At 50.8% G+C, this 15,282-nt stretch overlaps 1 protein-coding gene across 2 annotated transcripts in view; it reads left to right on the plus strand.

Moving 5' to 3' along the window:
- Positions 1 to 15,282, plus strand: part of ZFP64 (ZFP64 zinc finger protein) — a 75,376-nt gene that overhangs the window by 51,918 nt on the left and 8,176 nt on the right. Inside the window, exons 1-3 of one of the 2 annotated variants that reach the window (XM_027558246.1) lie at positions 2,438 to 4,008; positions 9,757 to 9,894; positions 10,039 to 10,101. In XM_027558246.1, coding sequence (XP_027414047.1) covers positions 3,903 to 4,008; positions 9,757 to 9,894; positions 10,039 to 10,101 — 307 coding nt within the window. In that variant the 5' untranslated portion in view covers positions 2,438 to 3,902. Of the gene's footprint in view, positions 1 to 2,437; positions 4,009 to 9,744; positions 9,895 to 10,038; positions 10,102 to 15,282 lie in introns of those variants that run through there. The other variant, XM_027558245.1, reaches the window with a different exon arrangement.

Raw genomic sequence — 15,282 nt, forward strand, 5'->3', positions numbered from 1 at the left:
CATTCGCTGCTATTATAGATAACTATATCTCTTACCCTACTGTTATAAATAACTGTTCACATTTACAGTCCCGCCTCTGTAGCAGACACTGTTCCCTGTACTTTACACGTATGAAGTTCAGTCACCCTCGCTACCACCCTGGGTGTATTAGCATCCCCATTTTATTGATGGGAAAACTGAGGCACAGGGCAGCTTTCTTAAGGCCACGTGGTCTCAGAGCTGGGATTCTCACCTCGGCTCCCCGAGTACATGTGCTTTGTAATGATAGGATACTAACTCTGGAATCTTTGCAATGCTTTGTAAGGAGATGCTGAGTGACTAGGGAAAATCTCCTGTATAATTCACATGCATTATCTCTTGGCAAAATGCTTGCTTAAATTATCAAAATTACATATATACTCCATTTTTCTTTTACAAAGTGACAAGCCTTAAAAATTGACTTTCTCTGTGAAGAAAGGGAACTACCTAACAACTATTTTTAAAAAATCAAGATAAAAGTTATATATATAAAGAATGAGAAGTAACTAAGGAACTTCCCTAGCAGTCCAGCAGATAAGACTCCACGCCCCCAGTGCAGGCACCACAGGTTTGAACCCTGATAGGGGAACTTCCAGATGTTCAAGCTGGATTTAGGAAAGGCAGAGGAACCAGAGATCAAATTGCCAACATCCATTACATCATCAAAAAAGCAAGGGAGTTAAAAAAAAAAATCTACTTCTGCTTTATTGACTACACCAAAGCCTTTGTGTGGGTCACAACAAACTGTGAAAATTCTTCGAGAGATGGGAATACCAGACCACCTGACCTGCCTCTTGAGAAACCTGTATGCAGGTCAAGAAGCAACAGTTAGAACTGGACATGGAACACCAGACTGGTGCCAAATAGGAAAAAGAGTACGTCAAGGCTGTATATTATCACCCTGCTTATTTAACTTATATGCAGAGTACATCATGACAAACGCTGGGCTGGAAGAAACACAAGCTGGAATCAAGATTGCCGGGAGAAATATCAATAACCTCAGATATGCAGATGACACCACCCTTATGGCAGAAAGTGAAGAGGAACTCAAAAGTCTCTTGATGAAAGTGAAAGTGGAGAGTGAACAAGTTGGCTTAAAGCTCAACATTCAGAAAACAAAGATCATGGCATCTGGTCCCATCACTTCATGGGAAATAGATGGGGCAACAGTGGAAACAGTGTCAGACTTTATTTTTCTGGGCTCCAAAATCACTGCAGATGGTGACTGCAGCCATGAAATTAAAAGACGCTTACTCCTTGGAAGGAAAGTTATGACCAACCTAGATAGCATATTCAAAAGCAGAGACATTACTTCGCCAACAAAGGTTCGTCTAGTCAAGGCTATGGTTTTTCCTGTGGTCATGTATGGATGTGAGAGTTGGACTGTGAAGATGGCTAGCGCCGAAGAATTGATGTTTTTGAACTGTGGTGTTGGAGAAGACTCTTGAGAGTCCCTTGGACTGCAAGGAGATCCAACCAGTCCATTCTGAAGGAGATCAGCCCTGGGATTTCTTTGGAAGGAATGATGCTGAAGCTTAAACTCCAGTACTTTGGCCACCTCATGCGAAGTGCGAAGAGTTGACTCATTGGAAAAGACTCTGATGCTGGGAGGGATTGGGGGCAGGAGAAGGGGACGACAGAGGATGAGATGGCTGGATGGCATCACTGACTCAGTGGACGTGAGTCTCAGTGAACTCCGGGAGTTGGTGATGGACAGGGAGGCCTGGCGTGCTGCGATTCATGGGGTCGCAAAGAGTCAGACACCACTGAGCGACTGAACTGAACTGAATGCGAAGAACCAACTCATTGGAAAAGACCCTGATGCTGGGAAAGATTGAGGGCAGAAGGGGAAGACAGAGGGTGAAGTGAGATGGTTGGAGTGAGATGGCATCATTGACTCAATGGACTGAGTTTGAGCAAACTCTGGGAGATGGTGATGGACAGGGAGGCCTGGCGTGCTACAGTCCATGGGGTCGCAAAGAGTTGGACACGACTGAGCGGCTGAACAACAAGAGGCAACAAGTGCCACCTAATAATCCTTCTGAGACATTTCAGAAAGACACACAACAAACAAGCCGGCATGGATGTCCTGAAGCGGCTTTCCCTGCGTGTGTGCCCGGAGGGCTTCCCTGGTGGCTCGCTCAGCAAAGAGCCCGCCTTCAGTGAAACGCAGGAGATGCGGGTTCAACCCTCCACCCCGGGCCAGGAAGATCCCCTGGAGAAGGAAAGGGCAACCCGCTCCAGTATCCTTGCCTGGGAAATTCCATGGACAGGGGAGACTGGCAGGCTACAGTGCACGGGCCGAAAGAGTCGGACACGACTTAGCGACTAGGCCGCCACCACCACATGTGCACTTAGGCACACATCCCAAAGAAAGCTTTAAAAGTTGCTTTTAATAAACGTCGTGAAAATTTAACCTTGAGTGACTTCACTGGGTTTTACACAGACATGTTTACAATCAATCTACAACTTGAAAATCAACAGGAAATTTGAGGAAAACAGCTGTCTTTGAGAAATATAAAAATTCGCTTCTCGCAGGCAGTCCCCTGGGGTTTGTCAAGGGTAAACTTCACAAAAGGTGAATGAATTACTGGATGAAGCGGAAACCGCACGGGGCCGAAGCAGCCCCTGAAGAAAAACTCACCGGCGGCTATGTTACAAATACGGATTCCCAGGCCCCGCCCCCACGGGTTCAAAGCTGAACCTTTTTACCCAAAGGCCCCACGTGACTCTCAGGTTCGGGCAAGCTCCGGCCACAGCCCGCCTTAAGTAACTCCCCAACCGAAGAGCGCAAACACCTGGGTCTCTTAGGTGGCGTTCTGCTCCCAGTTGGATGTCATTTACCTGGTGCCAGGAGGGGTCCCCTCGGGTCTCATCAAGACCCAGCCAGTCTGAGCAAGAACACCAATTAGCTCAACCGCCCCCGCTCCCAGGACCTCGCCTCGGTCACCTGCCGGGCGGGGTCCGCCCCCCTCTTGGCCCCAGGCTTCCTCTGTGTGGTCTCGGACCACGGGCGCCGGAGTCCCGGGACCGGGCGAGGAGAGGGGGCGGATGGGAAAGACGCTGCGCAGAAATACAGATTCCTGGGCTGCCTGAAGCGAAAACTTGCGGAATCTGCATTTTTACCCAGCTCTTCCAGGACCAGTGGGTTCACCCTGCAACTGTAGCCTAATTTAAAATTTAAATTCGAATACGCAGCCACGAGTGCAAGTCGTGCTTCCCAACCTTGGCTGCACATCAGAATAACCTGGGGAACTTAAAAAAAAATTTTTTTTTAATATATATACACACCAGTGTCCAGGGTTCGGTCCAGACCAATTAAGCCAGAATCTAAAAGCGCTGCCTGGGCAGCAGCCGCCTCACCTGGGAGCTCGTTAGAAATACAGAAGCTCAGGCCCCACCCCAGACCCACTGAGTCAGAATCTGCATTTTAACGAGATCCCCAGTGAGTCGCGCGCACATTAAAGTTGGAGGAGAGCTGTGCTTCTAAAATTTTAATGGGCAAACGAATCACCTGGGGACCTCGTTAAAATGCAGACACGGTTTCTCAAACTTTAATGTGCATGCGAATCACCTGGGGAGCTTGTTAAAATGCAGATTCTGATTCCGCGGGTCCGGGGTGGAGCCCGAGAGTCTGCATTTCTAACGAGCTCCCAGCCGGTGTGGGCTGCCCGGGTCCGCCCCGCGCTTCCCCTGGAGTCCAGAGGTTTGGCTGCGGGCCAGTCCGCAGCCAGGGCTCCTGATAAACCGTCCTGCTGGGCTGATGAGCAGGATTGCCGGGACGTGCGCGCTCCGGCCGAGCCTGGTTAATTCTCGAACTCCGGGAATTGGCTGTGTGAGGCTGGCCGCTCGCAGGGAGTCGCCAGAGCCCCGATCCTAACGCCATGTCGCGGCGCAAGCAGGCCAGGCCCCAGCATCTCAGCTCCGAGCAGCCGCAGTCCGCGAGCCGGGAGTTAGCCGAGGCGGCCCCGGAGGCGGCGGGGGAGCCGGGTGAGTGGCGCCGGGGACCCCGGGTGCTGGGGGCGGTTTTCTCCGACTTTCCGCAGACCCACGTGGATGCGAGCTCCCGGCCCTTGGGCTTGGGCGGGGCGGGGCGGTGAGGCTTCCAGCTGGAGTTCTGGGGCTCAGACCTTGTTACCGTTGCCTTTCTAAGTTACACACACCCCCTTGTGAATTACACACACCCCCTTGTGAATTAACCCTTCTCGGGTAGATTGCGTCGCTCCCGGAGTCGCTCTCCTGCAACCACTCCTGCCCCCCAGTCCCCCAAGCGCTATTCGATGACGGTTCGTCTCTCGCACACCTTGGAAGGATGCTCTGAGATCCCTCCGGAGGCAGCCTTCGGCGCGCCCGGCCTCCTTGGCGCCGGGCTGGGGCTGTGCGCGTCGGAGGTGGGCGTTCTGAGACCCCAGGCGTCTTCGTGGGTGTTGGGGGCGGAATGTCCGAGCTTCTGCCGGGCCCTGGAGAGAGGTGCTGGAGCGGAGGCACTGCGACCGGTTCCTGTCTTCCTGGAGCTCGAGGCCGCTGGGGACCGGAGCGGTGACTCCCGAGATAAAGCGGTGGCGCGTGCAGCGTGTTCGGGGTGAGCGCTGGGACAACATCGAGCTGGGAGGGGCCGGGGTGCTGCCTGGGGGCGGCCTCTCGGCGGAGGGCACCGTCGAGGAAAACTCCTGAGGCTTTGAGCTAGCGGTAGAGACGGCCGAGGGCGTCAGCGAGGCTGGAGCTGGGGCGGGGGTGTCCGGCTGAGGTCTGAGAAGGGCTGGGGGCCCCGGGCTCCAGTGAGGGTGTCGACTTTTACTCTGAAGTGGCGCCAGGGTTTGGGGCTGGAGCGGGGTCAGGACGGTGGTGGGGTGTAGGGTTAGAGGGGTTCCAGGAGAAGCCTGGAGACCCTGGGCAACCCTGAGTGCCCCGAGGCAGCCTCTGCTTCCGAAGACCCTGCGGGTTGGGGAGCTTTGAGAACTCGCTGGATTCCTCCGGCTCCTATCCCGCGCTCCTGGAATCCCAGGGGTGGAGTGGAGTCGGGGAATCTGCATTTCTAAGGCGCTTCCCGTTGTGATTATCTTGTTCTCCGGTAAGACCGTGTAGGTTCCTATTTCAGGTCTCTCCACCCCACCCACCCCCGCGATGAGTTGCTGCCTTTTGCTTAGCCAGGAGCTGTTGAGAGGAGCCCTTACTGGAACTTTCTCCCCTTCTCCCCCCCCCGCCTCCGCAAGGGAGAAGGGGGATCTGGTCTCTTCTGCGAAAAAGGGCAGACCTCCAGCAGCAGGTCTCTGGTGGGTTCTGATGACCGCACTGCTCCCAGGGAGGCAGTGGAGGAGAGAAGCAGCTTAACGAAGCCACTCCTAAACTGGTGGTTTGTATATAAAAGTAAAGCTTGGCTGGGTAAAACTTCTGCAACCAAAACACCCTGTCTCTGCGCTCAAGGTGTAGAGTGCGGATAGGCAGGTAGAACGAGGGTCTTCCTGGGGGGTGGGGCAGGGCTGCGGATCCTCTGTAAAGAAGAGTTGGGGTGGTACTGGGGATGATGAGTCTTGTCGGGGGAGCGATAATATAAGACCTTTCTTGAAGAAACACAGGCTGTCCAAAGTGAGTGCTATGGGCTACTTTTTACTCCTGCACACGGCGCTTGGAGGGCAAACTCCTGGAACCTTGCTGTGTTTGGAGGGGTTGGGGAGGGTGTTCTGTGTTGTGCGGCACTAGGGGGTGCCAGGGCACCTCAACACCAGCCACCGCTGCAGAGCAAAACAGCCCTGTAACTGATGTTCCCCTGCACTTGTCTCGGGTCTGTTCTGCTGAGCTAGAGGCCTGCCCTTTTTTTTAAGGTTGGGCGTGCGTGCGTGCGCTTAGTCGCTAAGTTGTGTCTGACTCTTCTCCAACCCCATGGACTGTAGCCCACCGGGCTCCTCTGTCCGTGGGATTTTCCAGGCAAGAATACTGGAGTGGGGTGCCATTTCCTCCTCCAGGATATTTTCCCATCCCAGGGATTGAACTCACATGCCTGCATCTCCTGCATTGGCAGGTGGATTCTCTACTACTGAGCCACCTCAGAAGCCCATTTTTTAAGGTTGGGCTGCTCTTAATTTGCAGATGGCTTTGTAACTCATGTAGCTTCTGGAGGAGACAGAATGACTCAGATCAGTTGGTAGACTTCAGTCACTACCAGAGAAAAGCTACTAGAGGCAGGAAAACAACCTTGCCAAAAGAACACCAGCAGTTTCTCAAAAGGTTAGAAGGGCCATTGTGCTACCCTGAGTTCTCACCGTCAGATGCGGCCCACCTCCTCCTCCAGCCTAGAAGGGTCTCCGCCCTAGCTGCACCTGTCTCAGGAGAGCAGGCTTCCCACCTTCCTTCCTTTCCTGGAAGAAGGAAGTCGCCTCTGAAGCTCTGCCGTTTTCTGCCTGGGTGCCCCTTTATAGCCTTGGGCACGGTTTTCTGAGAGCTTTAACCCAACAGTCTCCCTCTGCCTGCCTTCCCATCAGCACTGTGAACTGTTTCCCTCTCCCTGAGAATTTGCTGGCTCGTGTGTGTGCACATCCGTGAATATAACCAGGAGCATCTGTATAGTGCTGACTCAGAAGGTTCTTTTACGGAAGTATGTTAAGGAGTTTAATCTTCGTCTAAACCTGGGAAATGGGCACCAAAATCCTCATTTTATAAATGTGGAAACTGAGGAACTCAGCCAGGGTCACACAGCTAATAAGTTTCAGATTCCAATTCAATTCTTTATCAGCTGGCTTCCCAGGCAGGATCGTAAACCACTGTGCTTCACAGCCTACTACTTAGCTTTCCAGTCTTCTTGGTTTCGGTGGGATTAAAAACCCTGAGGAGTTGAATGGCTTTCTTTCCTTAACACGTGAATTGCTAAGCAATGCAAGGTTTTGCCTTCCTCTGAGAAGCACAGTGATGGACTTCAGACGTGCCAAGTTTTCTGATTCGCTGAAAACTTTGGCCCAGCAGCCTTGAGCAGCAGCTCTGAGCCAGGTTCTCTTCCCGCACAGCAGAAAGTCTTAGTGTGGTCCCCAGACCAGCAGCATCAGCTGGGAACTTGTTAGAAATGAAACACTGCCAGCTCCACTCTGGACCTCCAGAGGGGGAGGCCCTGCCGCCTGTACCTTAACAAGCCCTCCAGGTGACTGTGATGCGCGGGTAGTTTGAGAAGCTATGGCTTGGAGTTGTGCTTCTCCCCACTTGATGGGCATGGGCCTCACCTGGGGATCTTGTTAAAGCGCAGATTCTGTACGTCTGAGAGCCGAGGTTCTGCGCCTCTAACAGGCTCTTGGATCATGCTGGTTAGTGCTCTGAGGACCACCCCTTGAGATCAAAGGCTTAGAGAGTAGTATGAGGTTGGTGTGCTTTAAAACGCGTTCCTGGGCTCACCCCCGCCCCAGTTAACGTGGGTGAGGCCTTGGAGACTCCGTTTAACCCCCAGTTGAGGTGGTTCTGTGTTGCGGGGGGGGGGTCCCGTGCATCACTGGGTGGTGAGCAACGTCCCTGGCCTCCACCCACTAGACGCCACATCACAAACGTGTGCACACGATCGTCACAATCCAGAGTGTCCCCAGGTGTTGCAAAATGACCCCCCGTTGAAAGGCATGGGCCTGGGTCCCTTGTTCAGTCCCTGTTAAGGGGCTTCAAGCACCGCAGCTCCTTGGATGTGACGCCTGCGGCCCTTTTGCTGAAGCCCTATGATAGCATTGATGCGATGGAGGCTGGACGCCGTGCTGGGAATTTACATAATACATCTCTTCTTACTCGGAGGCGGGTCAGTGATGCCTCTTTACAGCGAAGTAAACCAAAGCTCGGAAAGGTTGAGTAAGTTGCCAGTAATCACACAGCTAGCACGCGACTAAGCAAACCCTATGCCCTCATCAGCGTGTTCTGCAGCTTCTATGGTAAGAAGGCTTGCTTTGACCAGCCTGTCAAGGAAAGCGGAATCCACCTTCCGTGTTGTTTGTTGTTCAGTCACTGAGTCATGTCTGACTCTTTGGAACCCCACGGTCTGTAGCCTACCAGGCCCCTCTGTCCATGGGATTTCCCAGGCAAGAATACTGAGTGGGTTAGTCACTTAGTCGTATCTGACTCTGCCACCCCATGAACTGTAGCCTACCAGGCTCCTCCGTCCATGGGATTTTCCAGGCAAGAAGACTGGAGTGGGTTGCAATTTCCTTCTCCAGGGGATCTTCCCAACCCAGAGATCAAACCCACATCTCCCACTTGGCTGGCAGATTCTTTACCACTGAGCCGCCTGGGAAGCCTGGGATCAAAAGTCCCTGACTCTGGGCTGTAATTCATAAACTATTTAATACATTTTTTCTTTTCAGACTTAAAATATTGACAGCACCTCTTTTCACTGGGTCTTAAATCTATTTGGAGAGAAATCACTTTACAGTCTTTGAGGAGCACTTGGTCTTTGTTATAGACGTTTTTAAAGTTTCCTGTTAGATGGAACCTTATGAAATAATCTGGCCGTTTTGGCTGGCAGAAACCACAGTGACACCTGGGTCAGCCTTGCTAACAGAGGGTTATGCGATGAACTTCATGAACCAGAGGCTCGGTTTCAATCACTAGTTACAAGTGGCCGATTGCTTCTTCATACGGACATTGCCCTGCCTGGGATTATTTTGATGCACATCAGACATGTACAATCAATAGCCATCCCCAAACTACTAGAACACGGCTTCCCATGTGGCTCAGTGATAAAGAATCCACCTGTCCATGCAGGAGAGTCCGATCCAATCCCTAGGTTAGAAGATCCCCTGGAGGAGAGCGTGGCAACCCCACTCCAGTATCCTTGCCCAGAGAATCCTGTGGACAGAGAAGCCTGGTGGGCTACAGTCCATGGGGTTGTGAAGAGTCGGACATGACTGAGCGTGAATGCATGCAAACTACTAGAATACTCTTTAAAACTTCAGTTTCATCTTCACGCCTTAAAAACTTCCCTTAAACGTTCATTTAGTGTTGGTACATCCTGGGGTCTTAAATGGATTTTACAGTATGTTTAATCAGGATCCCAGAAAGTCCTGATACTGCAGACCATCTCAAGTCTTTTAGTCTCTAGTTTTGTTTTTCTTCACGTTTCAGGTTGAAACGGTGGCATTTTAACCTGGAGAGCAGTGACACTTGAAGTGTGGTCTGTGACTTGTTGCTGAGTTGAATTAAAATAAGTTCAGAAACCACATTTAAAAGTAACTCGGCAAACATCCAGCTTTATGTCACATGTGAAGCATTTGGGCTTTTACTGTCTTATTCCATTTTTCTCGTACTTTGTGTTTATTCTATTAAAAACACTAGCCTGGTGGGTTGGAAGTTATTTTACAAACCAGGTCTTCCCCCACGTCGTTTGAGAGGCTCTGTTGCAAAGCCTGGATCTTGGCAGTCGTGTCCCTGGCACATTTCCATGTTCCTTTGTCCCCTCTGCTTCCTGGAAGTTGGTGAAGAGGATGGTTGAGACCAGAATGTGCATGGCTTCTAATCTGTAATGTTTGGGGGTTTTTTGGGGGGTGGGGAGTAGGGGAAAGTAAAATAAGCCCAAAGCTGCTCTAAGACTTGTGCGCTCAGCTGTGTCCGACTCAGCGACCCCATGGACTGCAGCCCACCAGGCCCCTCTGTCCATGGGATTTCCCAGGCAAGAGTGTTGGAGTGGGTTGGCATTTCCTCTTCTAGGGCATCTTCCTGATCATGGTGCTTATATTTGAGAAGTAATACTTTCCATTGTCTCGATTTCACCTTCGGAACTAGATAACGATGTTCCCAAACCACCTTGTCCCTCCGCTGACGGCAGTGACGCCCAGAAAGCCCCTGTCGCGGCTCTTCCCTCCGAGTCAAAGGAACCAACAGCAACCCTTGGGGAGAGGACCTTCAACTGCTGCTATCCAGGTGAAGGGTAGACTCGATGTACTGAGCCCCTTCCCTGTACCCGGCGCGGCCACGCGAGCTCAGGCACTGACTCGCCGGGATTTCAGATTCTTCGTACCTTCCTCTTTGAGGTTCTGTTAAGGGAACCTGTTTTTTCTTTTCTAGGTTGCCACTTCAAAACTGTGCATGGCATGAAAGATCTGGACCGCCACCTAAGAATCCACACAGGTAGGTACCCGTTCGTTTGTTCCAAAGTTGCATGTTGGAAAAAAGCCCGAGAACACGAATGTATGATGGTGAGCCCGACGCAGAACGTTTCTGCCTCAGGACGCAATCTAGTGGGAGAGGCTGGGACCTGAAGAGTCTCAAAGGCAGTGATGGTAACTGACAGGCGGGGGGAGACTGTCGTAAGCTGGTGATGGCAGACTTTTTGGAAGAAGAGGCTCTTCAGGTAGGAAAGATGGCTGAGGAGTCGGGCGAGGAGAGGGAAGGACTCCAGGGGGAGGGAATTGCTGTGCAAAGGCGTGGACGGAGCATAATGGGTGTGGGGTGCGGTTGGAGAGGTGGGCAGAGGAAGGGTCAGCACAGAGGCCCTGTGGCCATAGGGGTCGTGGGTAAGAGCGGTGAGGCTACTTCTGGATGGAAGGTGCCTTCTGAGCAACCACCCACGCTGTTGAGAATGCAGAGAAACCAGATGTCCTGGAGCAAAGGAATGACCTAGAAGCAGGCTCTGCAAACTGCGTACTGCCTGTTGTCATGCCCGGCTCGCCTGTTACCTACGGCTGCTGTTACAAATAATAGAAGAGTAAGCCCATCATATATTAACAGCTGCATGAAAAATAACTGTTCCTGGCCCTACAGTGGGATTACTGAATAGTCACGGAAGACCACGCGGTGCACAAAGCCGGAGACACACCGTCTAGTTCGTTACAGACACCCTCTGGCTGTGTGAGTTGAGATACTGATCTCTCTGCTCTCACAGAAACCAGACTAAATGACTTAAACACAATCAGTGTTCTTTTTCTCAAGTACAATTTAAGAAGCCAGGTAGTCCCCAGATGGTGGGATATAGCTGTCATTCTAACAAACAGCTTCGTCTCCTGGTCCGAGGCAGCTGTTCCAGACCTCAGTCTCTCAGCTGGTGGAGAACTGAAGCGGGAGGAAGGCTCTGAGGTTCCCCCAGGCCAGGCCCCTGAAGCGGCCTCCCGGTGACTAGCTGGATGATGAGCAGGACTCAGTCATCACACCAGGCACGAAGCGGGGCTGGAAGATGGCTTCAAGAAGGGCAGCCACATGCCCAGCTGAAACCGAGGCTCCAGCGTCAAGAGGACAGCTTTCTGGACACCTAGTCTCTCTTGGAAATGGGTGGTGGGCTGTGGAAGCTAGAGAGCAAAGGGCCAGCTTGGCCTGGGAAGGGTGGATCGTGAATGGCCTCCTTGTGAAGCCTCGGGAGATAGGGGTGCCAGGATGATGGCAGTCACCTGCAGCCCGCAGGAGCCATTTGAACAAAGACGAGAGACTCCCTATCAAGTTGGCCGGGTTAGGCAACTTCAAAGTGGGCGACTCCGTCCTGAGGGTAACCAGGCAGTGCTGCTCCCTCGGGGCAGTCCCCAAACCCGCATGAACAGGATGGGGCCTGCGGGTTGTCAGGCCCCTGTGGCCACGGTACCAGGAGGACCTCGAGAGATGGGCGGGGGCTAGACTAATGTCTTATTGGAGTGATACAAAGCATGAGGGGATCCGGAAGTCCAAGGTGAGGCCGTGTCCTTGGCGGGGCTCCCTGCGCCGGGGTGGGGATGCTGGGCAGGCCCGTGCTGCCTCTGGAAAGCAGGAGTGGGCCCTGGGGCACTGGTAGCGTCTTTCCCCATGGTTGCAGAAGGCCAGCGTGTTTCTGTCCTGCTGGCGAGTGTGGTGGCCAGCCCCATGGTTTCAGGGACTCAGGGTCCTGTGTTGTTGCTTGGATATCCCGAAGATTGGCGTGGTCTCAGATGGCTTGCGTTAGTTGATGAGACGTGTCCGACTCTTTGCGACCCCAGGGACTGTAGCCCACCGGGCTCCTCTGTCCACGCAATTTCCCAGGTAAGAATGCTGGAGTGGGTTGCCTTCTCCAGGGGATCTTCCCAACCCAGGGATCGAACCTGGGTCTCCTGCATTGCAGGCGGATTCTTTACTGAGTCCTACCTTTAAAGGCAGCGTCCTGGAAGTTACACGTCATTTCAGTTGATGCCCGATTGGCCAGAACTTAGTGGCGTGGCGATTCTTAGCTGTGGAAATGAAGTCCGGGAGCTTGAAGTCTTGAATCTGTGTGGCAAGTGCCCAGCTACAAAGAGACGGTTCTGTTACCAAGAAAAAGAGCTCACATGTAGACCACATGGCCTCTCAGCGCAGCTGTGAGAGGGAGGTGGGGGTGGCAGTGTGTGCAGGGGGCGCTTGAGGCGGAAGCTGGACCTTTGCCAAATGGGTAGAACATTGATTTTCCAACCACCGTTTTGAGATCCTTTACGCTTCAAACCTGAAGATCCCCCGAAGAATTTTTTAATTGACAGTTACTGCATTAGAAGTTAAAACCAAAACTTTTACTTTTAAATGAATAAATTTACAGTAAGCCCACTATATATGAACACTTCTGTGAGAAGTGACTGTTTTCCAAAACAAAGCAAGTAACAGTGTATATACATCTGCAAACATGTCTTATTTCATGGTTTAGCTGAACTCTCACCCCTGTATCCCAGTCCAGTCTATTGCTGTGTGTTCCTTAGGTTGGAATGTAAGAGGAAAATCTGGCTGCTCACATAATGTAATTGGAAATGGAGTATTTCGATAGTCTTTTCAGGTAATGCTACACCAGAATACAGCAAAGGGTAGTTTGTTAAATATTAGTTGCTGTATAGAATTTGCAGTCATTTCCATAAATTTTTCAAACTTGTTAAATTCCATTTGTCTGTTTTCAGCTTTGAATGGCCCTTACTTATGCTTGACTGGCTCTCCAAACCATACTTGGTTTGACAGTCATACGCCAGTCATTTGGGAAAATATGGCTTTTGCCAACTTCTGTAATTCTTCCAAATGTTGATCCATTTCATTGTACTGTAGGAGAAAAATCATGTTTAATTATGAATCTCAGTAGAAATACCTAAAGCTAGGATGCTGCAGGCCTGGGACAGTGAGGGATATATGTTTTGCAATCCAGACTGTCTAGAATCCAAAAGTTATCATCCCAGTATTGTCAGTAACTTTCCTTGACATGACTGGCTCACTTAGTTCACATTTAAGGAAACATCTGCCAAACACCAACTCTGAAATACCCGTGGTTTTTTTTAGTTCTTTCAGGTCAACACAGTCCAGCGTAGGGAAGCGCCGGTGCAGCCACCCCTCAGGCACTTGCTGTCGAGGCAGCCGAGTATTTTGGTTTACAGCACACTTTTTGTAGTGCAATTGACATCTTTAATAGGGAAATTTATCATTCAAATTCCAGATATACTAAATAAGTTAGTCTATAACTTACTAGGAAATATAGGAGGACAAATTTATGCTGAAAATAGACAGGTAAACGCAATTAGCAAAGTCCACCAAGAAGACAGGTTAAATATGACTAAAGCTAAAACTTCCACTAAGACGACATTATGACTAAAGTTAAAACTTCCACTGAGACATCATTATGACTAAAGTTAAAACTTCCACTGAGACATCATCAAGAAGTTAAGAAATTTGCAACATGGGGCAGAGTTCATCTTCTGAACACACAAGGATGCCTGCAAGTCAGTGATGGCACCCATAGAAAAGGATCTGAGCAAGCAGTCACTCAAACAGAAGTGCCAACATTCAGATGAAAAGCCCACAGGAATAAAGTACAAAAGAAGCACAAGAACTGTGTTTTCCTCAGAGTGGGCTAGCTGAAAAGTACTCAATTAAGACTGTGAATCAGGAAACACGGCACTTAATTCAAGCATTGCCACCCCGGGCCGCCCCACCGCCCAGGTCAGGATGTGGCTCTCTTCAGGGAGAAGCCGGGGATGAAGGGTGGGGGAGCGATGGGGGGTGTGGGAACTTCTTAGAGTGCTGTCAGCGGCAGAACGCGCTCCAGAGAAGTTTTGCATGTTCTCTCCCGGCCCCTGGCTGCCTTGTGTACTCTCGTAGGTCAAGTTTATGCTTTTGAATTGCCCTGGTAGATTGTCATATGCAAATCGTGTTTGTCTTTCTGCTCGATCTAGAGTGCCTTGGTGCTCTGGGTCAGAGTTGAAGAGTAGTGGTGAAGCAAACCATCCGAATCTTACTCCCAACTCTAATGAAATACCTTGATTCCCCACCCCTGCTTTGGCTCTCTGCAAGAGCAGCTTATGGGATCTTAGCACCCCAACCAGGGATCGACCCCAGGCCCTTGGCAGTGAAAACACCCAGTCTTAACCACTGGACTGCCAGGGAGTTACTTGGATTTTTTTTTTAACCACCATTTGTGGTTCAAGTCCTTAGAATCCTTGTGGAAATCATTTTGTCATGTCTGAGAAGTTTTTGTTTTTATTCCAAGCCTGCGGAAGTTGGTTTGGGTCTTTGGATGTGTATTGTTTGGCTTTGGGTTTCTCCATCAAGAATGATAGTTGAGGGGCTTCCCAGGCGGCTCAGTGGTAAAGAATCCACCTGCAACGCAGGAGACACAGGAGACGTGGATTTGATCCCTGCGTCAGGAAGATCCCCTGGAAAAGGAAATGGCAACTCACCCCAGTATTGTTGCCTGGGAAATCCCATGGGCAGAGGAACCTGGTGGGGTCCAGTCCTTGGAACAGCAAAAAAGTTGGACACAACTTAGCTATTAAAGCATAAAAAACAAGTGACGGTTGAATTTCAAATGTTTTGCACTTAAGATAATTGGCGTTTAACCTCATAAAGGACATTGTCTTCCAATGTTTGTTTTATCCCACTCTGTATTTCATCACTTGGTGTTGATCTCAGGGTTAATCCGTTCTAAAGTGAGTTGAGACATTTTTTTCTTTCCCTCTGCTATTAAACAATTGAACACGGAAACACTTTTGCTGGAAAATTGGGTAGAACGTGACCACAGTATTCCGTTTACGACTTTCTTTTCCCAGAGTCTGGAGAGTGCATGGACTAGGCTGTAATGATGATGTCCATCTCAGTGGCCGCGGAGGCCAGCTCCGCTGAGCCCCATGTCCCCAGAGTCAGTGGCAGCCCCAAGCCTTGTGGTCTCCCCTCCAGGACCCAGCTGGGGAGGCAGCCTGTCTGGAACACGCCAGCTAAAGGTGCTCTTAACCCTTTTTTCCTGCTGTGGACTCCTGGCAATTTTGTGAAGCTTACAGAGCCCTCCCAGAATAATATTTTTAAACATAATAAAATCACAGTAAACTATATTTAAGTACAGATGCTATCGAAGTGTTCGTTGTGAAGTATTTTAAT

The sequence above is a fragment of the Bos indicus x Bos taurus genome, chromosome 13 (genome assembly GCF_003369695.1).
Source record: "Bos indicus x Bos taurus breed Angus x Brahman F1 hybrid chromosome 13, Bos_hybrid_MaternalHap_v2.0, whole genome shotgun sequence".
Taxonomy (NCBI): Eukaryota; Metazoa; Chordata; class Mammalia; order Artiodactyla; family Bovidae; genus Bos; species Bos indicus x Bos taurus.